Source organism: Salvelinus namaycush, chromosome 3 (assembly GCF_016432855.1).
Source record: "Salvelinus namaycush isolate Seneca chromosome 3, SaNama_1.0, whole genome shotgun sequence".
Classification (NCBI taxonomy): domain Eukaryota; kingdom Metazoa; phylum Chordata; class Actinopteri; order Salmoniformes; family Salmonidae; genus Salvelinus; species Salvelinus namaycush.
The window spans coordinates 35,275,989-35,298,408 of NC_052309.1; the positions used below are offsets into that span (position 1 = coordinate 35,275,989).

Genomic DNA, 22,420 nt, shown 5'->3' on the forward strand with positions numbered 1-22,420 from the left:
GAGTTAGGACACCCATTTAACATCCCATCTGAAAAACAGCACCCTACACAGGGAAATGTCCCCAATCACTTCCCTGGGCATTTTTTTTTAGACCAGAGGAAAGGGTGCCTCCTACTGGCCCTCCAACACCACTTCCAACACCATGTGGTCTCCCATCCAGTGATCAACCAGGACCAACCCTGCTTACCTTCAGAAGTAAGCCAACAGTGGGATGTAGGGTGGTATGCTGCTGGCTGTAGGTAGCTGTCCAGTCCTTGTCCGGTCCTGCAAGTGCGACGGTTCACACAAAGAGGTCACCCAAAGACTGCTCACTGTACTCGTTGTCACTGCTGTTGTCCTGGTCCTCTTTGACACAGTGTACTGTATTTTGTTGTCTTCGCTGCCTGCATTTGAGTGCAAAGTGGTTCTTCATGCCACGGTTGTAACACTCTCTTTTCTATATGCTGGGCACTGTTGAAGTCTGTGCTCTCCTCCGCAGTTGCCGCACGAGAGCTGGTTCCCTTAAGTGCACTGCTGACTGCTGTCGGCACTGTCCTTTGAAGTGAGCCTTTTAGCTGTAGGTCTTCCTTTGCTAACATACTCCACTTTGCATACTATGTCACTAAGAACACCACTGTCCATTGACCATATGCAACTCTGAGTCACTTCTCTAGCTAGACACATTTGTATTGCTCTTTCTAGTGTCAATTTATTCTCACCAAGTAACTTTTCTCTCAGCCCCTTGCCTCTCACCCCCATGACAATTCCATCTCGTTTCAGCGAGTCCGCAATTTGACCAAAATTACACGACTGACATTTCAGTTTCAAGTCCATAATAAATTCCTTTAATTTTTCATTCTGACATCTACTGTTGAAAACATACCTCTCAAATGTCTTGTTTCCTCTGGGAGTACAAAAAGACAGACATTTGGCTAATACCAGTTCATAATCTGCTTGCTCTTCATCCATTAGCTGAAAGCTGTTGTAGACATCAATGGCGTCCGAGCCAGCTACTGTGAGAAACTGTGCAACCTTCGGTGCGTCGTCTTTTTCAGCCTCTCCTATCGCCGGTCAGATAGAGGATGAAACGCTGCTTGAACCACTTCCATTGCTCTTCAACTTTTCCATTAAGTTTCAGTTCTGTTAGAGGCTTTAGCTGCTCCATGTTGTTAGCCAGCTAGCACTGCAAAACGACTAGCTACATGAACTGCACGCTCCGTTAACGCCGGCGTGTTATTTTTTTTTACCACAGTCTTGTTAGCCCAGTGGCTAGTAAGCTAACGTTAGCTAAAGTTAGCTAGTTGACGTGAAGCCTCTTGGCTTCGTTAAGCATTTTCTACCAAAACTCGATGATGGATGATACAAAGGCGAGTTCTGTCACTCCTGGTACCATGTTGTATCTTGTCTAAGAAATACTAAAGAAAACAACTGTTCTTTAAAACATAAGTTCTTCTTTATTTAAGTTAACAGGAGCCGTACAAGAATTGTGCATTGAGCTGGGATCTCCCGCTCTCCCACCTCTCTGCGCGGGCTGTGCGTCCCCTAAGTGGTCACGTGGCCTCTGATACAATATGCCACATCTGGTAGCTAAGAAATTGAACCTAACTAGAGTGAGTATGAATTAACTGCAGTGTCAGGTGCAGTGAACACTGGTGAGTTTGGGCCTCGCCCTGATGATGACAAAGATGAATCTGACCCAGTGGTACTGAGATTTTCGGAGAGAATGGATCCTTGCTGTATGCCTTACCCAACCTGACACCACATATGGATGAAAAGAGGTTGGGAACTGTTGAATTGGTGAAAGTAACTGGAAGTGGACTTGTGATTATTTTTTTAGTGTCTTCCACCCAGAGGGAGTGGTGTCTCCGCACCACGCACCTCGGGACAAGACCTGTGACTTGCTTTCCTCTCCGACGCAGGGTGCAGTTGAAAGGAGTGATAACTGGGGTGTGGAAGTGTTGTGGAGGATCAACTGAAATGGAAGATTCCTGGTGTCTGTGACACCTGCCATTTGGTGCGACACAGACCTAGTGGAGAGTGTGGTGAAACAGAGAAGACACTGTCTGTCCTGCTGAGTTTTGATGCAGAGTCTTTACCCCCAAAAAGTCAAGTTAGGGTGTGTCATTTATCCCATAAGAGCTTTTGTCCCAAACCCATTATGGTGTGTTGGGTGCCAAGTTTTATGGTCATACAGCAGTGTGTAGGAGGGAGATACCTAGTTGTGAGAAGTGTGCAGGAGGGCATGAGACAATGGAATGTGTAGCACAGAAGGCTGCTGAGGAGAGGATGGCTCATAATAATGACCGGAACGGCGCAAATGGAATGACATCAAATACATGGAAACCATGTATTTTATACCATTCCACTTCTTTCCACTCCAGCCATTACCACGTGCCCCTTCTCCCCAATGAATGTGCCACCGACCTCCTTCAGTAAGGTTGGCTTCTTAGCGTTCATAGCCATGGTTATGGTTAACTGACCGCAGAAATTTAACGTAAATCACAGAAAATAGATGTGGTGGCAGTTGCAGAAAAGTACTCGGTTTACAAGGTTTTTCTGCAGAAGAGTTACAAGGTGTATTGAACGATAGTGTCCCGTCCTCACAGGCTGCCGGCTTGGTGTAGGATCAGATAGGGCCAAAGTAGTGGAATAGTGGTAAGGTTTTAAAGAGTGTAGGGTTAGTTGGTAGGACAATTCTTTTCTTCCCTTACCCCATCCCTCTTTTTTGTCACAGTGGGGATTTCTCTTTTGAGAAAAACTCTTCCTCTCCTTTGTGACCCGAAAACCCATAAGTGATCGGAGAGTGTATCAATTCGTTGGTAGACAAATGTAAGACAGCCATTCACTCCTCGATTGCCTCCTTTAGGCGAGGAAGCACAAGTGTATCCTACCTGAGTCCTTCACTAAAAAGCTTTGAAATCTGCCACACCCCCTTTAAATCAGCTATCGTTTTCTGGAATGAGAAAAGCATACAAACATTTAAAAACGTTATGCTACGTATCCTTTCATGTATAAAATGTCTTGCAAATTCGTTTGTATCACTTTATACATTTATTTTGGGATTCCACCCTGTAAACGTAATTTGCCTGATGGCGCGTGATTGGAGGACAGTCTCATTTCATAGGAGCGCATTTTAGTCCACGTTCCCTCTCCTCGCCGCCTCTTCTTGATTACCTTTGACCTTTTTCAAAAGGAGGCCAGAGAGAGGACACCGGAGTTGATACTATCTTAATTGAGAAAATTAATGCTCCAGAACAGTAGATGGACACACAGTAGGTGGCGGCATGCACCTCTAACGTTTGTTTGCGACCTCCATAATACAATAGAAGAAGACTTTTAAAAAAAAAATATATATATATATACTTTTTTACGTTTGAAGCTACATTCCAAACCGGAAGTTACCCGATTTGCTCTACAGGCGGAAAAAAACTGAAACATAGGAAGAAAACAGACAAATAGTAGCAACCTAGCTACGCTCCTATTTAGCTAGAAGTCTGAAGAAATTAGCCAGTATACTTAGCTCGATATTATTATTTTTTTTTTAATCAATACGCTTTTGTATTTGCGTGTGCCCTGTGTTCATCCAAGCCTGTCCACAAATATAACAGACGGGTCACAAATTGAACAACCAGGCAGGAGGTTGAACTATGCAAACGCCTGTCTTTTCCGACGAAAGGAGAGGGCAGATGAAGACTTTAAATCAGCTAGCCAGCAAGCTTACCATCCTTTAATTCGTCTTGTGATCTTTGTGTGGTTATTACTGTCTTTATTCGAGAACAATAGAGATAGGCAACTACCGTTGTTACTAAATACGTGCCCAGAATTGTCATTCATTGACGGCCTCCAAGCCCCGGGGCTCTCCCCCGGCCGGCGACAGAAGCATGGCAGGAAATCCGAGGAGGGGCGCGGGTCTCATCGGCTTGATGAAGGACGCATTTCAGCCCAATCACCAGCCTCTCCAGCCTCCCCAACCTGCGGTGGTAGACAAGAAAATGGTGGAGAAATGCTGGAAACTTATGGATAAGGTAGGTAACAAGCCATCCAATTTCCTCAGGTCTTATGTTAAGTCCTTTTGATAGGTAGTGCAATTGTCCATTTAAATAGCCAGAATACTCAAAATATGAAATGCAAGGTTTGCAAATGTCCATAGTGTAGCAATAGCAAAACAATAGGACAGTGTGCTTTTCATATGCGGTGAGAAATTACCACAAGACTGATCATGCTAAGTCAAAACTATTTATTCTGCAAAAAGAAGGTGACATATTCAGGCATTTTTTTATTTATACAATGGGCTCCAATACATTGTTCTCCAAATGGCCACAATTACCAATTATGCTGATTGGGCAATTTTGACTTAAGCAGAGTGTACAAGTTGTCTTTGGCAGGAAAACACTTGCCTATTCAGTTTCACAACAAAGTCTGTTTTCAAAGTCTGATGAACTAAACATCAGGTGGTTATTACATCCTTCCTCTTTTGCTCACTCACTCCAGTTTGAATGAACACAAGCGTACCAGTTCCATGTGTCAAATGGCCTATTCAGATATTACAACAATATCAAGTAGGCCTAAAAGGTATTATTTTCACATGTATTTTACATTTGACACAACTAAAAGAAATGATAGGCCTTCAAAATGGTATGTTTCCTTTCCTACTGCTGGTGTGGTAAAAATATCAACTATATTTTCTACAAATCAAATTTTAATGGTTGGGTACACTTATTTTGCAGCTGTTATCACAGGTTTAGCGAAGTGCTTATAAACAAAGATGATAAGGACTACTTGGTGTACTTTCAAAAAGGACAGTTGAGACACGAACAAGGTACTGGCTAGGCCTGGTTGGGTGAACCAGCTGAAATATAAACATCAACCAGACTGTAAAAAAAAAAAAAAAAAAGTTTAATTTCACACAGATGCACGTTGGAGAAACACGTCCAGGTTCCTCTGACCCCGTCTTATCCTCCCTTTCCCACGCAGGTGGTACGTCTCTGCCAGAACCCTAAGGTGGCCCTGAAGAACAGCCCCCCTTACATCCTGGACCTGCTGCCAGACACCTACCAGCACCTCCGCACCATCCTGTCCCGCTACGAGGGCAAGATGGAGATTCTCGGGGAGAACGAGTACTTCCGGGTGGTGATGGAGAACCTGACCAATAAGATCAAGCAGACCATGAGCTTGTTCAAGGAGGCAAAAGAGCGCATGTACGAGGAGAACTCTCAGCCCAGGTAAAATGTCGGAGTCTGTTTCTGCTTTAGCCAACTTGTTGTTGTTCAGTTTTAAGGCTAGAACCAAACTTGAATAGTAGGCCTAGTTCCTATCAAAGGTTTCGTTTCTCGTTATCAAGGTGACTGGTATGTCTTATTTTCAAAGAGTTTCTCAAGTGATTTCGACCACTTGCGGGGAGGTATAAGAGTATTTATGCATGTCTCAGCAGTGTTAACCTACTCTTGAGTGACGCTTCAAAATAGGAATGCCGTAGTGGGAAATGCTGTGTGATCAGTGTTTTGAATTTCTTCCAAGAAACTACCCCACACCTCAATCCAATGTCCTATGAATAAAGCACATGTGTTATTTGCAACGATTTGTAGCCATTTACACACAAAAAAATACTAGAAAATAGGAATTGGACATTTTTCATTATTTAGGTGCAGCTAACGTTCTGTAAAGCTGAGTGATGCAAGAACCACTAGGCTAAATGATGAGCAGATCTGTTTAGGATGTATTTCCTCTTTTAATCAAAAATACACTACTAAGCTGAAACCCATCCTGTTTACTTTAGGTTTCAGTGAAGCAATCATAGAACTGTAATCTCATTCTAGTTCTGTGAAAGCAATGATGCTATTGATTCTTCTTACTCACAAGTAGCACAAGTGCATGAGCCATTATAGGAAACGGACGTGCTAGTACTTGTATACAACATGAAATAGTTTGGTCGGAAAAATAGTTTTTTCCTAAAGGTGAACATCTTCTTAACAAGTATTCGGAGGAATGTAAAAAAAATAAAATAATGTATAGCCCCTGTGTAAACTTATGTGGTCTAAAGATAAACCCACCAGACTGTCTCCAGCATATACCACCACACAGATTACACTTCTAAGAACCTCATCACACTTTCTTACAACTGAATGGGTGAGCAAGTAAGATGAATGTAATTGAATCAAACGCAATTGCTTCTCTATTGCACTTTCCCTTTGATCGCCTGTAGTGAATACTCCAGTTGGTATTGCATACCAGTCCCCACTCAAAGGCATTGCTTTAGTAGACTAATGTGAATTTAGTATCCAATCCTAAGCGGCTAGGCTTATACTACCTAGCCTAAATGTTTGACCAGGGGGTGCCAAAGTCAAGAGAATGCATTACCATTAGTCAACCTCAGGGATATATGAGGTTTGTTTGAGGACCTGATTTGCTAAGATGAGATATAAGATACCTTTTCTCCATAGGCGAAACCTGACCAAGCTGTCGCTGATATTCAGCCACATGCTGGCTGAGCTAAAAGCCATCTTTCCCAATGGTCTGTTCCAAGGAGACAACTTCCGCATCACCAAAGCTGACGCCGCTGAGTTCTGGAGAAGGTCTTTTGGTGATAAGTGAGTTTTTTTTTGGCTCATCTATTATATAAAATGTCCTTAAAATTGAACTTAAACGCTTAACCAAAACATGCCTGGGGATAATTACTACTTTTGTATCACTAAACGCTTTCCCCTCTGTAGGACCATTGTTCCATGGAGGACGTTCCGCCAGTCTCTTCATGAGTTCCACCCCATCAGCTCAGGCCTGGAAGCCATGGCTCTCAAGTCTACCATCGACCTCACCTGCAACGACTACATCTCCGTCTTCGAGTTTGACATCTTCACCAGGCTCTTCCAGGTAATGATTTGCATGCGTTTGCATTTACGTTTCTCAAACTCAAGTAATGATGGTGATGGATGCGTTTGTATAACGCTTTTCCAGGTGCCTAAAACACTTTAGATTGATTGGGGGAAACTCAACTCATCCACTACCAAAATAGTTTTGCACCCATTCCACCACCAATATATAGGGAATGTGCTGTCACTGCTCCCCGTTCCTTTCCTGAATCACTCACTATCATATTACTTTGGATGAGAGCGTCTGCTAAATTAATACAAAGTGACTTATAGTAAGTGCATTCAGGACCACTTACTTTGACATGGTCATCGAGTCATTTTATGCATAATTAAGTAACCACCCTAAGCAACTTGCGTCTCTGCCATTGGACGTTTCCAAAAATGGAGGTAGCAACTAAGGATTCTAGCTTTAAGCACAACGGTAACTTTATTACCTTCTACAGTCACAAAGTTGTTTTCTCTCTGGGGTGCCAAATCTATACAGAGCTCAATTGCTGTGTAGAAAGTTCACTGTAGAAGTTAACAAAACTGTTGGAGGTGGCTAAGGAAAGGCCTGTGACACCACTGTGTGGGTGGTTAATTTCAACCATGGGTACCTTTTTTTAGGCCATAAGGACATGTGAGTACAAAGGTAGAAACAGCTGCTCTATCATTATTTAGGGTGGGGTGGTTAAAGTTCAGTCAGTACGTGTTCTATTGAACGTATCCTGACTGTGCGTGGCCTTTACAGTAGTTCCCTCGACTGTGTGTGCACAGAGGCCACAAGTGTTTCCACAGCCTGACTCCGGGCAGACTGAAACCAAAATGACTTCCTCAAATTAGCCTTGAGATGTGAACTGGAGATGCCTGTAAATGTTTAACCAATATAGTTTGTAGTGCAGCAGTGGTTACCAGCCAGTGGCCCTGGAGAGCTACTGGGTATGCTGGGTTTTGTTGCAGCCCACCACTAACGCATCAGCTTGAATATGATAATCAATTAATCATCAAGACATTGAGGGGATTTAGAGCTGGGCTGGAACAAAATCATGCACGCCCTGTAGCTCTCCAGACCATGATGGGTGACCACAGTTGTAGTAAATATCAGGTGAAGAACAAAATCAAATGTATTTATAAAGCTGTTTTTACATCATCAGATGTCATAAAGCGCTTATACAGAACCCAACCTAAAACCCAAAAAGCAAGCAATGTAGAAGCACAGTAGCTAGGATAAACTCCCTAGAAAGGGAGGAACCTAGGAAGAAACCAAGAGAAGGAACCAGGCTCTGAGGTGTGGCCAGTCCTCTTCTGGCTGTGCCGGGTTGAGATTATAAGAGTACATCGCCACTAAGGCCAGTTTGTTCTTCAAGATGTTCAAATGTTCATAGAGGACCAGCAGGGTCAAATAATAATCAGTGGTTGTAGAGGGTGCAACAGGTCAGCACCTCAGGAGTAAATGTCAGTTGAATTTTCATAGCTGAACATTCAGAGGTCGAGACAGCAGGTGTGGGAGGGAGGGAGAGGGTCTGGGACAAGATAGCTTGTCTGGTGAACAGGTCAGGGTTCCATAGACACAGGCGAAACAGCATAAACTGGATCAGCAGCACGAACAGGTGGACTGGGGCCGGGGGCAGACGGGAGTCATCCGGCCAGATGGTCCTAGGGCTCAGGTCCTTCAGGAGGGGAGAGAAATATGGGAAAATTGGAGAGAGCATACTTAAGTTCACACAGGACACCAGATAAGACAGGAGAATTTCACCAGATAGGACAGACTGACCCTAGCTCCCCGGCACGTAGACTATTGCAGAATAGATACTCCGACGATACCCATGGACAGAGCCAACCAGGCAGGATATAACCCCACCTAATTTGCCAAAGCACAGCCCCCACACCACTAGTGGGATATCAACAGACCAGGGCTGGTGGTCATGACATTTTGTCAGCCGATGATTGTCAAGCAAATAACTGCCGGTCTCATGGTAATTGACCTTTAATTTACATAAACACATTTAGCATCTCCTGGCTTCCAAGCATAGCCTACAAGTCACTGATGCAGGCCTTTGGATCATCTACATTTTAAAGTCTAATAAATCCATGTAATATAGCCTTCACCATCACAATAAATCCATTATTTATTTTAAACGGGTCTAAAGAAACATGATATGAAGAAAATATAGTCTATTTCAGAAGAACGGAATAGCATACGGTACTCTGAGTTGTCCTTATGTTAGGCCCTGATCTGGCTATGCCATATGCCTGTGGGCTACACTAGTTCATTTAGCAGACAATATTTGCTTAGAATTCCGTGGCATTATTTTATAGTATAAAGAATACAATTGAACATAGCTGAATAAAATAGAAAGGATCTTTTCTCAATTATTTGAGGGAGTGCGCACATGCGGCTATTCTGTTATTTATGTAACTTTAGTTGTGATACAAATGTTGGGCTATATGTTTAGATTTTTAATATTTTCTTAGGCTGCATGATGTGACTGATGGTGATTTGAAAAATGTTGCATGAAAGGCATGAGCTCTACTTTTTTTGTTGTTGCGCAGGCTGTACACTTAATCACTCTCTCACTCACAATTTGACAAGCACTTGATAATGCCTCGAATTTTCCGTCTTCATCCCCTTTGTGTGGCCTTAATGCCCCCTAAAAAAATCGGTGCCTTTTGCAGCCCGTGCCCTTAGGCTGAATATAATAAATATAATTTGCTTCTCCCAGCTGCCTGCAGAAGCACCTCTCCGTCACGTGATCGGGTCTTTCTCACAGGCTACAAGGGAAGACAGACACATCGGGGTGCGTCCTTATCTAATTCCGAAGCGCATATTGAAGATATTGGAAGAACTGTCCACATTTAATTTTCGTCAGCCAACAAGATGATTATGCCTAACGAACACCAAAAGCATTAGCCTATATTAATCTACTATACCCCATAGTACAAAAGTTGATCTACTCTATTTTGTGCAATAAATAAATATTCCAAATATTATCTGGGACAGTTGTGGGATGCGATAGATCCCAAATTAATACAACCACTAGCATCAAAAAACCTGTTTTAAGCAATGAGCCTGACGCAACAGATGACAAAGTTTATCAACATTTTAAGATAAACGATTAGGCTATTTCTTCACATTATAAGCGCAGCAATGCGCACACGTCAGTAGGCTATAAGCGCTAACGTTCCATTAGCAGGAAAATACCATTCTCAAGTGACCACAAATGCGAATATGCATCTATTGCTTTTATTATAAAGGTGCATTTTTATGGTGAAAATGATCTTCTCCAAACTTGTAACTCAAGCACTGCGTATGTATGCCATTTAGGTTCTACACCCTTTGTAAAGCAGATTAATGTGCTTTATTTTAAGAAGTTATTTGGCCACTTTAGTTGTGATACAAACATTATCGAAACATATAGGCCTATGAGCTAGGCTACATGAGCTATAAGTTTAAAAAGTTGCAAACAAATTATGCGCTAATTGCCTTTAGCTGGGCATCATAATATATACAGTTGAAGTCGGAAGTTTGCATACACTTAGGTTGGAGTCATTAACTCGTTTTTCAACCACTCCACAAATTTCTTGTTAACAAATTATATTTTTGGCAAGTCTGTTAGGACATCTACTTTGTGTATGACACAAGTAATTTTACCAACAATTGTTTACAGGCAGATTATTTCACTTATAATTCACTGTATCACAATTCCAGTGGGTCAGAAGTTGATTGTGCCTTACACTAAATTGACTGTGCATTTTAAACAGCTTGGAAAATTCCAGAACATTAGGTCATGGCTTTAGAAGCAATTTGATAGGCTAGTTGACATAATTTGAGTCAATTGGAGGTATACCTGTGGATGTATTTCAAGGCCTACCTTCAAACTCAGTGCCTCTTTGCTTGACATCATGGGGAAATCAGCCAAGACCTCAGAAATAAAAAAAATTGTAGACCTCCAAGTCTGGTTCATCCTTGGGAGCAATTTCCAAATACCTGAAGGTACCACGTTCATCTGTACAAACAATAGTACGCAAGTATAAACACCATGGGACCATGCAGCTGTCATACCGCTCAGAAAGGAGACATGTTCTGTCTGATAGAGATTAATGTACTTTGGTGCGAAAAGTGCAAATCAATCCCAGAACTACAGCAAAGGACCATGTGAAGATCCTGGAGGAAACAGGTACAAAATATCTATATCCACAGTAAAACGAGTCCTATATCGACATAACCTGAAAGGCCACTCAGCAAGAAAGAAGCCACTGCTCCAAAACCACCATAAAAAAGCCAGACTACGGTTTGCAACTGCACATGGGGACAAAGATCGTACTTTTTGGAGAAATGTCTGATGAAACAAAAATAGAACTGTTTGGCCATAATGACCATTGTTATGTTTGGAGGAAAAAGGGGGATGCTTGCAAGCTGAAGAACACCACCCCAACCGTGAAGCACAGGGGTGGCAGCATCATGTTGTGGGGGTGCTTTGCTGCAGGAAGGTCTGGTGCACTTCACAAAATAGATGGCATCATGAGGATGGAAAATTATGTGGATATTTTGAAGCAACATCTCAAGACATCAGTCAGGAAGTTAAAGCTTTGTCGCAAATGGGTCTTCCAAATGAACAATGACCGCAAGCATACTTCCAAAGTTGTGGCAAAATACCTTAAGGACAACAAAGTCAATGTATTGCAGTGGCCATCACAAAGCCCTGACCTCAATCCTATGGAAATTTTGTGGGCAGAACTGAAAAAGTGTGTTCGAGCAAGGAGGCCTAGAAACCTGACTCAGTTACACCAGCTCTGTCATGGAGGAATGGGCCAAAATTCACCCAACTTATTGTAGGAAGCTTGTAGAAGGCTACCCGAAACGTTTGACCCAAGTTCAACAATTTAAAGGCAATGCTACCAAATACTAATTGAGTGTATGTGAACTTCTGACCCACTGGGAATGTGATGAAAGAAATAAAAGCTGAAATAAATCATTCTCTCTACTATTATTCTGACATTTCACATTCTTAAAATATGGTGGTGATCCTAACTGACCTAAGACAGGGAATTTTTACTAAGATTAAATGTCAGGAATTGTGAAACTGAGTTTAAATGTATTTGGCTAAGGTGTTTGTAAACTTCCGACTTCAACTGTAATTCACAAGTTATAGGCTATTGTCACCCATCAGACTTTTCTTGATTTAATCTTGTCTTTACATATACTGAATAATATGTGTTGAATTTGTTTTGATTTGGAATGAACCATTATCATGCACCTGTCTCGAAACAGGGGCAGCAGGAAAAAATATTTGTCACCTATGCACTTAAATAACGAATGGAGGATGCTTTTTGCGTGGTTAATTTTCATGCCAGTCAGGTAGGCTATACTCCTGTTGTAAAGAGAAGCAATGTGCTTAACATTAGTAAAGCTGAGAAATAAATATAGTAGGCCTAGCCTATAGAAAGCTGATGGGATCGTCCTCTTTTTAATAGATGCCATCACTCTGTTTTCACGCAATTGCAAAGCATATAGAAATGTTGCGCAACATGAGCTCATGGGCTCTCATCAAGTGTTTGATTAGATTTTTGATTACATTTGCATTGATGTCAGAGTGATTAGAGGGACAATAGAATGTTGAGTACCAGGCAGTTAACAAGTTTGGTAGGCTACTAATGAACATCAGAGCTTGGAGAAGCCTAAATACCGTGACTAAACGGTCACGTGGAATTTGAACTCATGACTCGTGACAGTCGGTGTGATGGTAATACGGTCACTGTAACAGCCCTACCACCAACTTACTACCCACAAAGATCTCCTCCACCGCACGAGCCTGAGGGGGTGCAAAGCCGGACAGGAAGATCACATCAGTGACTCAACCCACTCAAGTCGAGTATTGCGAAAAAAGCCTGCCACGACGTGATGCTGCTCTCCTAGGGACGTTATGGAAGAGCACTAGTAAGCCAGTGACTTATTCCCCGTAATCAGGTCAGAGGCAGAGAATCCCAGTGGGAACACAAGTGTTTTTTAAAATTATCAACTAGGATTATGATTTGTTGTCAGGGTTTTGACCGTGGTTTGTGTGTTGTATTGTGCAGCCGTGGTCATCTCTCCTGAGAAACTGGAACAGTCTGGCTGTCACACACTCTGGGTACATGGCCTTCCTCACCTACGACGAGGTCAAGGCCCGGCTTCAGAGGTTCATCCACAAGCCTGGCAGGTGAGACACACACACTTGCATGCACTTCGATACACACTAACACACAAACAGTGAGGCACACAGACCATCCAAATACATCATGTACACTCACAACTCCCCTTATTGACCACACACACCGCACTGAATGTTAATCTCAAATCCAATTTTATTGGTCACTTACACATGTTTAGCAGATGTTATTGCGGGTGTAGCGAAATGCTTGTGTTTATAGCTCCAGCAGTGCAGTTATATCTAACAAGTAAAATCTAAACATTTTACAGCAATACACAAACTACACAGAAATCTAAAAGAATGGAATTAAGAATATTTACACTACCGTTCAAAAGTTTTGGGTCACTTAGAAGTGTCCTTGTTTTTTGTCCATTTAAAATAACATAAAATTGATCAGAAATACAGTGTAGACATTGTTAATGTTGTAAATTACTATTGTAGCTGGAAACGGCTGATTAAAAAAATAAATAGGCTATTCAATGCTAGAAATTGCCAAGAAACTGAAGATCTCATACAACGCTGTGTACTACTCACTTCACAGAACAGTGCAAACTGGCTCTAACCAGAATAGAAAGAAGAGTGGGAGGCCCCGGTGCACAACTGAGCAAGAGGACAAGTACATTAGTGTCTAGTTTGAGAAACAGACTCCTCACAAGTCCTCAACTGGCAGCTTCATTAAATAGTACCCGTTGTTTCAGTTGTGCACCGGGGCCTCCCACTCTTCTTTCTATTCTGGTTAGAGCCAGTTTGCACTGTTCTGTGAAGGGAGTAGTACACAGCGTTGTATGAGATCTTCAGTTTCTTGGCAATTTCTTGCATGGAATAGCCTTCATTTCTCAGAACAAGAATAGACTGATGAGTTTCAGAAGAAAGTTCTTTGTTTCTGACCATTTTGAGCCTGTAATCGAACCCACAAATGCTGATGCTCCAGATACTCAACAAGTCTAAAGGCCATTTTTTTAATTTTTTTATTGCTTCTTTAATCAGAACAACAGTTTTCAGCTTTTTTAACATAATTGCATAAGGTTTTATAATGATCAATTAGCCTTTTAAAATTATAAACTTGGATTACCTAACACAAAGTGCCATTGGAACACAGGAGTGATGGTTGCTGATAATGGGCCTATGTAGATATTCCATAAAAAATCTGACGTTTCCAGCTACAATAGTCATTTACAACATTAACAATGTCTACACTATTTCTGATCAATTTGATGTTAGGACATTTCTAAGTGGCTCCAAACTTTTGAACGGTAGTGTAAATATTTAGACGAGTAATGTCAGAGCGGCGTAGACTAAGATTCAGTAGAATAGAATTCACTATATACATATGAGATGAGTAATGCAGAATATGTGAACATGATTAAAGTGGCCAGTGATTTCAAGTCTATGTATATAGGGCAGCAGCCTCTAATGTGCTAGTGATGGCTATTTAACAGTCTGATGGCCTGGATAGAAGCTGTTTTTCAGTCTCTCGGTCCCAGCTTTGAGGCAGCTGTACTGACCTCGCCTTCTGGATCTACCGTTCGTCTGCCATTCATTCGGCGTGCTGTATTTCAGGGATCATTCTACATGTACAACTGGTTTGCAAATTACGGCCGGCCCTCACACACCACACTCTGTCCCAGTTATATCTTTAGACTGAGCTGCACTCGGCTGGGCCAGTGGGCCATTGGCTACGTCACTGCAGATGGGAACATTCTGCAGACCATCCCCCACAACAAGCCCCTCTTCCAGGCCCTCATTGACGGATACAGGGAGGGATTGTGAGTACCATGACATAGCCAAGATGAAAGAATGACCAACTACTACCTTCTCTGGTTCAGTCAAGGCGTTTGCTGAATCTGTTATGAAGTTTCCTCTGAAAATGGTTGAAATCAGTTTCTATGACTAAACTAAAGTCACCACAGAATTGCACATTAGTTGAAATAACAGGAAATCATACAGCCTGTGGCTTCAACTGGCCATTGAAATGTTTTGGTTTGTTGCTCTCTCTGTCCAGCTACCTGTTCCCAGACGGCCGGACCCAGAACCCAGACCTCACAGGGCTGTGTGAGCCCTCCCCACAGGACCACATCAAAGTCACACAGGTCAGAAACATCCACAAAGTACAGGTCGTAATTCAGACTTCAGATTCACTTGTGTGACTCAAAAGTTTGCTTACTGTAATTTTCCATAGCTTACAACGCCCTAAATGTAAATTTGCATAGTTATTCCAATTTTATGTCCGTCTTTCTCAAGTCAGAATGCTGTCTGTTTTAGATGGATGTTTCCTAAAATCAGAAAAGGAAATATTTGTTCAATTGTAGTATGCATGCACTGAGATATTCTGACATTTCTGTTGTCTCCTTTCTCTTCTCTGTGTTACAGGAGCAGTACGAGCTCTACTGTGAGATGGGCTCCACATTCCAGCTGTGTAAGATATGTGCCGAGAATGACAAGGACGTGAAGATCGAGCCCTGTAGCCACCTCATGTGCACCTCCTGTCTCACTGCCTGGCAGGTAGGTCCCAGAGTTGCTTCACCCTGAAAGAGCGTCTATTGTTTCACTCACGGATTTTATACATTTGATCTAGATTTAGTCTATTTTGGTCCTGTACTGTTATTCTCCCCTCTTCCTCGCCTTTCTTGTTTTCTCTTTAGGAGTCGGAGGGACAGGGCTGTCCGTTCTGCCGCTGTGAGATTAAAGGCACGGAGCCCATCGTGGTGGACCCCTTCCGCCCCAAGAACAACGGCAGCGGGGCCTCCTTCGCCAGCTTCCAGGGGCCCTACGGGGCGGAGGGAGGGGGCTCCCTGTCAGTCTCCCCGAGCAACGACGAGGATGATGACGAGCGCCTGGAGGACCCCCACCTCAACATGAGCAGGCTGGCCTGCACCAAGGCAAGACTTCCTCACCCCCAGCCACCATCTGGAATCAGTCAGACTTTGTCATGTTCTCTCTCTTTCTCCTACACACACCATCTCACAACATAATTGTTTCCTTATGTGCTCAAAGTGAAAAGGCAATCTATAAAAGACTTGGCCGTTTTCAGAATTCGCCAATCAGATACACCACCCAGTAAATCAACAACAACAAAAAAACAGCTCCTCCATCTATAAGTTGTAGAAACAGTCTGACCTCGAGTTTGTTTTAATGTCTCCCCTTTGTGTTTTCAGGTAGAGCGCCCACCCTCCCCTGTGACGCCATTGCCCCCCGTGCCCCCCCGGCTGGACCTGGTGCTACAGAGGCCCCCCAGCTCCCCAGGGGCCCTGGGCCAAGGAGCCACACCCAAGGCAAGTGGAGGACCTAATCCATCAATCACTTAATCGAATTCAAGCTTTCTTATGTATATAATGGTGTGTGACCATGCATGTCATGGGACATTTACATTTGACTAATTTAGCAGACACTCTAATCCAGAACGACTTGCAATGAATTTACAATTATAAATTGCATCCAGTCATATTAATGTCTGCTCTCCCCAGATTACAGCCCTCCACAGAGACAAACCTTTGCCTCTCCCTCCTGCCCTGCGAGAGTTACCCCCACCTCCCCCACCCGAGCGTCCCTCTCCCCTTGCACCCACAGAGGGCCGGCTCCAGAGGAGACCCCTGCCATGCACCCCTCCGGAGCCCAACTGGGCCTCTAACTACATGGTTCCCCGGCCTGTTGCCAAGGCCCTGCCACAGACCAACGGGCCCAGTGACAGTGACTGCATCCCCAGAGCAAAGCCGCTGGCAGCGACCAACGCTATCTACTCCTTGGCAATCAGGTATGGCATTTGTATAGATATGGATAAAATATGTGTGGATGTAATGTAGATGTTCAATTTTGATTAGTCGCTCAGGTCCCAGGAAAACATTCCCCACACCAGTACACCACTGCTACCAGGCAGGATGGGGCTACGGACTCATGCTGCTTACGCCAAATCCTGACTCTGCCATCAGCATGATGGAACATGAACCAGGATTTGTCGGACCAGGAAATGTGTTTCCAGTCCTTGTTTTTTTTTTTGGCCCTTTTTTCTCCCCAATTTCGTGCTATCCAATTGGTAGTTAGTCTTGTCTCATCGCTGCAGCTCCCGTACGGACTCGGGAGAGGTTGAGAGCCATGCGTCCTCCGAAACTTTACCCAACCAAGCCGCACCGCTTCTTGACGCAATGCCCACTTAACCCGGAAGCCAGCTGCACCAATGTGTCGGCGGAAACACCGTACACCTGGCGATCGTTTCAGCGTGCACTGCGGCCGGCCCGCCACAGGAGTCGCTAGTGCGGGATGGGACAAGGAAATCTCTCCCGGTCAAACCCTCCCCTAACCCGGACGACGATGGGCCAATTGTGTGCCGCCCCATGTGTCTCCCGGTCGCAGCCGGCTTCGACAGAGCCTGTACTCGAACCCAGGATCTCTAGTGGCACAGCATGTGCCGCCCCATGTGTCCCATCCTCCAGCCTTAGACCACTGTGCCACTCGGGAGGCCTCACTGATGCCAGGTCTTCTTGGTTTTAGCTGACAGGAGTGGAACCCAGTGTGGTCGTCTGGTGCAATAGTCCATCCAAGACAAAGATCGATGAGTTGTGCGTTCCGAGATGCCGTTCTGCACACCACTGTTATACTGCGCCATTATTTGTAGGTTTGTGGCACGCTTGTTAGCTTGCACAATTCTTGCCATTCTCTTTCGACCTCTCATCAATGATCTGTTTTCACCCACAGGACTGCCGCTGACTGGATGTTTTTTGTTTGTTGCACCATTCTCTGTAAACCCTAGACACTGATGTGCGTGAAAATCAGTTTCTGAGATACTGGAACCTGCGCGCCTGGCACCGACGAGCATACTAAAGCTCAGTCGCTTAGGTCACTCGTTTTGCACATTCTAATGTTGTCGAACAGTAACTGTATGCCTTGATGCCTGTCTGCCTGCTTTATATAGCAGGCCACGTGACCACTGTGTAGGAGCAAACCATTTTCGTGAACCGGGTGGTGTACTTAATAAACTGATTAAACTAAAACTGTGGCTATATTCCTTGTTTGTTACTCATGGTATGATTGATCAGCAATTCAAACGCGTCATATGTATTACCTGCCTCAGTGTCTGTCTGTGTGTCTGTCTGTTAGGACACCTCAACGGGCGGCTACTGGTGAGAAGTCTTCTGGGAGTGACGAGGAGAACGAGTACATGAGCCCCACCTCTCTCCCTTCAGGAGGACCCTCCTGGGCCATGGCGGGGGCTGTCGTGCCACCACCGCCCCAAACCACTAACCACGACTCACGGTGAGCACTCAAGAATGTCACTGAGGTGGCCCAGTGGATTATGATTGTACCATCCTAGATGTATGTAATTCCTGAATGGTTTAAATCTCTAAAATCAGTACAGGGTCATGACTACTGTTTTTCTGATGCCCCTCCCTCTGCCCGCCATCTCTCCCTCTCTGTTTCTCCATCCCTGCCTCTTTCTCTCTCTCACCTTACTTCTCTCCTAGATCTGTGGTGTGTGATGTGGACTGTGAGGACCCTCAGGTGTATGAGTCCATGTGTAACATCAAGGCCCAGGCTAGTGCTGCTGAGCCTCTGCCCGCCCTGTCCCTGCCACAGCAGCCCCCAGAGTCCGGTACATAGAGATAAATTAAGGATCTCAATTCTCATCTTTCTGATTGCACATCAAGTTACATGAGTCATACCTTTGTACAATCAGAAAACCATCATCTAACTTGGGCTTGAATCACAATAAAAAAAAAATGCTACTCTATACCTGCCCAGAAACCTACTATCGCAATGAATGTGGCCACGATTGGATAACAGTTAATTTTGATCCCCACCATTGATCAGGTTATCTGTTAAGCCAGTTATCATGCATAGAAAATGTATATTCTGTATTTGGGGTATTAAAATCACTTCATCTTTTTTTTATCCCTTGAATTCTCTGGTTTCCATCCAGACTACCTCATTCCGCCCCCTGCGGTTCCCCTGCACCTCGCAGTAGAGGAGATTGAGGCAAAGGATGTGTGTGATTATGACTACCCCCGACCCCAGGCTCCCCCGACCCCCGCCAGGCGCACCCTCTCTGATGTCACCGGCACCTCGGCCGCCTTCAGGTGCATCTCCATGGACAGCCTGTCTACCATGGATCCCTGTATGTAGCTTAGCATTAGTGTTTTCAGTCCTTTCACTCTCTTGCTTTATGTTAAGTGTTATAGTTATCAAACACCATCTCTTTCCTCTCTCAGCTATGTTTGCACCAGGTCAGGACCCCGAGCGCCCCCCTAAGCCCCCCCCCCCCCGGGTCAACTCAGACCGGCAGCCCCGCCCCCTCACCCCAGAGGCCCTGCCCGCTGCTGCCAATCCATCAGCGGGCTCCAGAGGAGCATCCGGAGGGCCCTCTCCAATTCCTGGTGCGGAACTACCCATCAACGGGGAGATAGAGCGTCTCATGAGCCAGGGCTATTCGTTCCAGGACATCCAGAAGGCCCTGATGATCGCCCAGAACAACCTGGAGACGGCCAAGAACATCCTGCGCGAGTTTGTTTCCATCCCCTCCACGGCCCACATCCTCACGTAGCAGCTGCAACACCACACCCTATATCCTTTACCCTTTGTGCCATAATGGATAGCATTTCTGCTGCGCTAGTTTTGACAGGTCTGGAAGTGCTGTATATTGTAAGGGGAGGAGGGCTCACCTTGGTCCCATGCACAGGCATCTAGTGAGAGAATCTAAAGAGAGGGAGAATGCGTCATGTGGCCTGTGTACGGCCAAGCCTTTGAACCTCGCATGGTCGTTTGCGCTTGCCTCCAGTCTTATTGTGTGGATCTAAGCATTTCCTTGTTTCTGGGTACAGCGTAGAGTAAGCCTAGCTTTACACTGTGTTCTTAGGCTGCAATGTCTCGCAAGGAATAGTTTGAGACTTATTGTGCAGTAACTGTCGTCGGGGCGTACTTGACTCATGATTCCCCTCCCCTCGTACATACATTTTGTAGCTAAATACGTCAGGTGGAGACTAAAGCGTTTAATTCTGTGGTTTGTGCTAAAGCTAACGAATGTGAATCTTGAAGTTGCATTGCAGTATTACAGGGCTCCATGTCATACATTTCACTGTATTGTAGTAAATGAAGTAATGATTTAAAAAAATTAAGAATAACTCCAAATTGCTTTAGTTCCTGGTTTATTGATGGTCTTATAATATATAACAGTCTGACGTGTACGTAATCTTGGAATGTACAGTAAATGTACAATGTAGTGCTAACATTGACGGATGAACCAACGTAACATTTATCATATTTGTAATTAATTTTTATAATTGTTTTAATTCCACCAGTGGTAGTGGTTTCATGGTTAAGCCTTATTGTTAATTATGTGAATAGCTTGTATATTTTAAAGTGACAGTGTGCTTTTTTTAATGTCATACTTAAAATTAAGGGAGTATATGTGCCCTATCATAATTTTCCTAGCCTAATCTGTATTTTTTTCACATCCACACTATTCATTTTCCAGACAATAGCATATTGATTGGGCAGAGAAGACAAAGTGATCCAAGTCATATACAGTTATATATCACTCCTTGATATTTAGTGAAAGGAAATACTTAATTGGCACTACCTCATAGACTTGATTTGCTGCCTCCTCTTGTACAACGTTCTTGTTACGTTACAAACAGACCATGACCCCATCGTAAGTTGGCAAAAAAAATGTAACTTTGTTAATGCGTTTTCTTTGTACCTACCTTGATTAGCAGGCTTTTTCCCCCAGGGATGTGGCTTTGACACATTATTGAGAATCTGTTCATATATGAATAATTACATTTATTTCCTTTGAATTTGAAACCCGGTTGGACAGAGGGAGTTTTTGTCATTGTCCTCTTGACTCAGGTACACAACAGAAACTGAACAATGTGTAGTGATATGCCAAGGTTGTATGGGGACTCACACTCCAGAAATGTTAGTTGTAAATGTGTTGGATTTAAAGCCAAAAGCATTTAAAATACAGGTTTAAATCGCATATTAGTAGTAGATACTTGTAAGGTCATTGTAAAGAATGGCCATGATATTTCTGCATCGGTTTGTTTCTCTTGATCTCAATACCGTTTTAACTTCTTTCAAATTGTAATGTACGTTGACTGCAATTCCTTGATCATGAACTTAAGTGCCACTCCTTGTGAAAATGAACTTGAAATTGTTCAAAGTAGTACTTTGTAAGCCCTCTGCTTTCCACTGTCACTCATATGTAGACTCACCACAAGAGGGCACTCTGTCATAAGATATTGCTGTGGTCTCTGACTCCACATACAGTGCTCAATAGTTGCAGAATTTACTGGTATACTGTAGTACAGTTGGTACTTTGTCATTCGATCTAAGATCCAATGTGAAAATGTATGTATGGTATAACTCATTGTTCGCCTAACCGTTACATACGGAGAGGCTTTTTTCATTGCCTTGTTATTGCATGTGTAGATAAAATATTGTATTTATTGATTTTAATATACTCAGCATTCATTATGTTGCCATGTGTTCATGCCTCAGCCATTAAATATTTTAAAATAAACCATATTTTCTTTAAAATTTGATGATTTGGTATATTTTATTGAAAAATATATAAATAATATTGTAGTACTGGAAAAATATTGTGTTTATAATGTAGCTCTAGAAAATAACATTTTCCAATCTGGTAACAGTAAGGGCATTCAAATACAGATGAAATGTGCTGTTTCTACATGTCTAGACTCTTTTGTTGAACCTCCTCCCACCAAGCATGCTCTCTATGGAAATCTGGAGCTACTATACTACTCACTCCAGCATAACAGTTGTTAGCGGGGAGAATTATCTCCTTTCCCCCGTTGATCACATTCTGGGTCTCTGATATAGACCATACTGAGGTGTATAGTCAGTCATATTTTGGCTGTTGTGAATTAAATGTATTTTCAGTCATGCCTTAGCCACTGAAATGCACTCGTAGTATGTTTTCAATTCTCTGCTGTAAACCTTTCTTTTAAATATTTTGTATAAAGATGACAATGAAAAAGCGACATCAAATTTAACTTTTTTTATTTGGCATTTTTTTGCAAAAAAGAATTATAAAAAATGCAAGCATCAAATCACAAGAACTATACTTAATTTACACACATTTGCAAAATCAAAACATTACAAAACAATGATAAACTGCTGGTCCAAACATTCTTGTCCACCAGTAGCTGTTCCAGATAGTCATAACATATCAGTCAAAGAAAGTGGTTGGGATGGGAGGAAGCAGGTTTAACTTGATATTTTCTGAGTCAACTGCATAACATGCTGTTTTCACTGGTGGTGTTGGCTAACAGTGAACCTTTTTTACATCATGTAGGCCAGTCATCCACAAGCTTTTCCTTCTGTGTTGGGATCTGTCTTGGGGTGACATAAATGAACGAAACTAAAACACTCCTATGTCCAGACCTCTTCCTTCCA

The 22,420-nt window shown here is 43.2% G+C and overlaps 1 protein-coding gene across 1 annotated transcript; it reads left to right on the plus strand.

Moving 5' to 3' along the window:
- The first annotated feature begins 3,376 nt into the window (after positions 1 to 3,376).
- LOC120030821 (E3 ubiquitin-protein ligase CBL-like) lies at positions 3,377 to 21,546 on the plus strand. The gene is made up of 15 exons (XM_038976283.1): positions 3,377 to 4,004; positions 4,954 to 5,201; positions 6,420 to 6,566; positions 6,690 to 6,846; positions 12,903 to 13,024; positions 14,644 to 14,781; positions 15,018 to 15,105; positions 15,386 to 15,517; positions 15,658 to 15,894; positions 16,171 to 16,287; positions 16,480 to 16,766; positions 18,107 to 18,262; positions 18,472 to 18,599; positions 18,927 to 19,121; positions 19,216 to 21,546. Exons 1-15 carry the CDS (start codon positions 3,861 to 3,863, stop codon positions 19,545 to 19,547), a joined length of 2,628 nt encoding a protein of 875 aa, XP_038832211.1. The 5' UTR covers positions 3,377 to 3,860; the 3' UTR covers positions 19,548 to 21,546.
- The last annotated feature ends 874 nt before the right edge of the window (positions 21,547 to 22,420 follow it).

Excerpts from the sequence above, each read along its gene's own strand:
- LOC120030821 (XM_038976283.1), top strand. The coding sequence starts at position 3,861 with ATGGCAGGAAATCCGAGGAGGGGCGCGGGTCTCATCGGCTTGATGAAG. Across the intron at positions 6,567-6,689 it reads AGAAGGTCTTTTGGTGATAA|GACCATTGTTCCATGGAGGA; the intron begins GTGAGTTTTTTT and ends TCCCCTCTGTAG. Across the intron at positions 18,263-18,471 it reads ACCACTAACCACGACTCACG|ATCTGTGGTGTGTGATGTGG; the intron begins GTGAGCACTCAA and ends CTTCTCTCCTAG.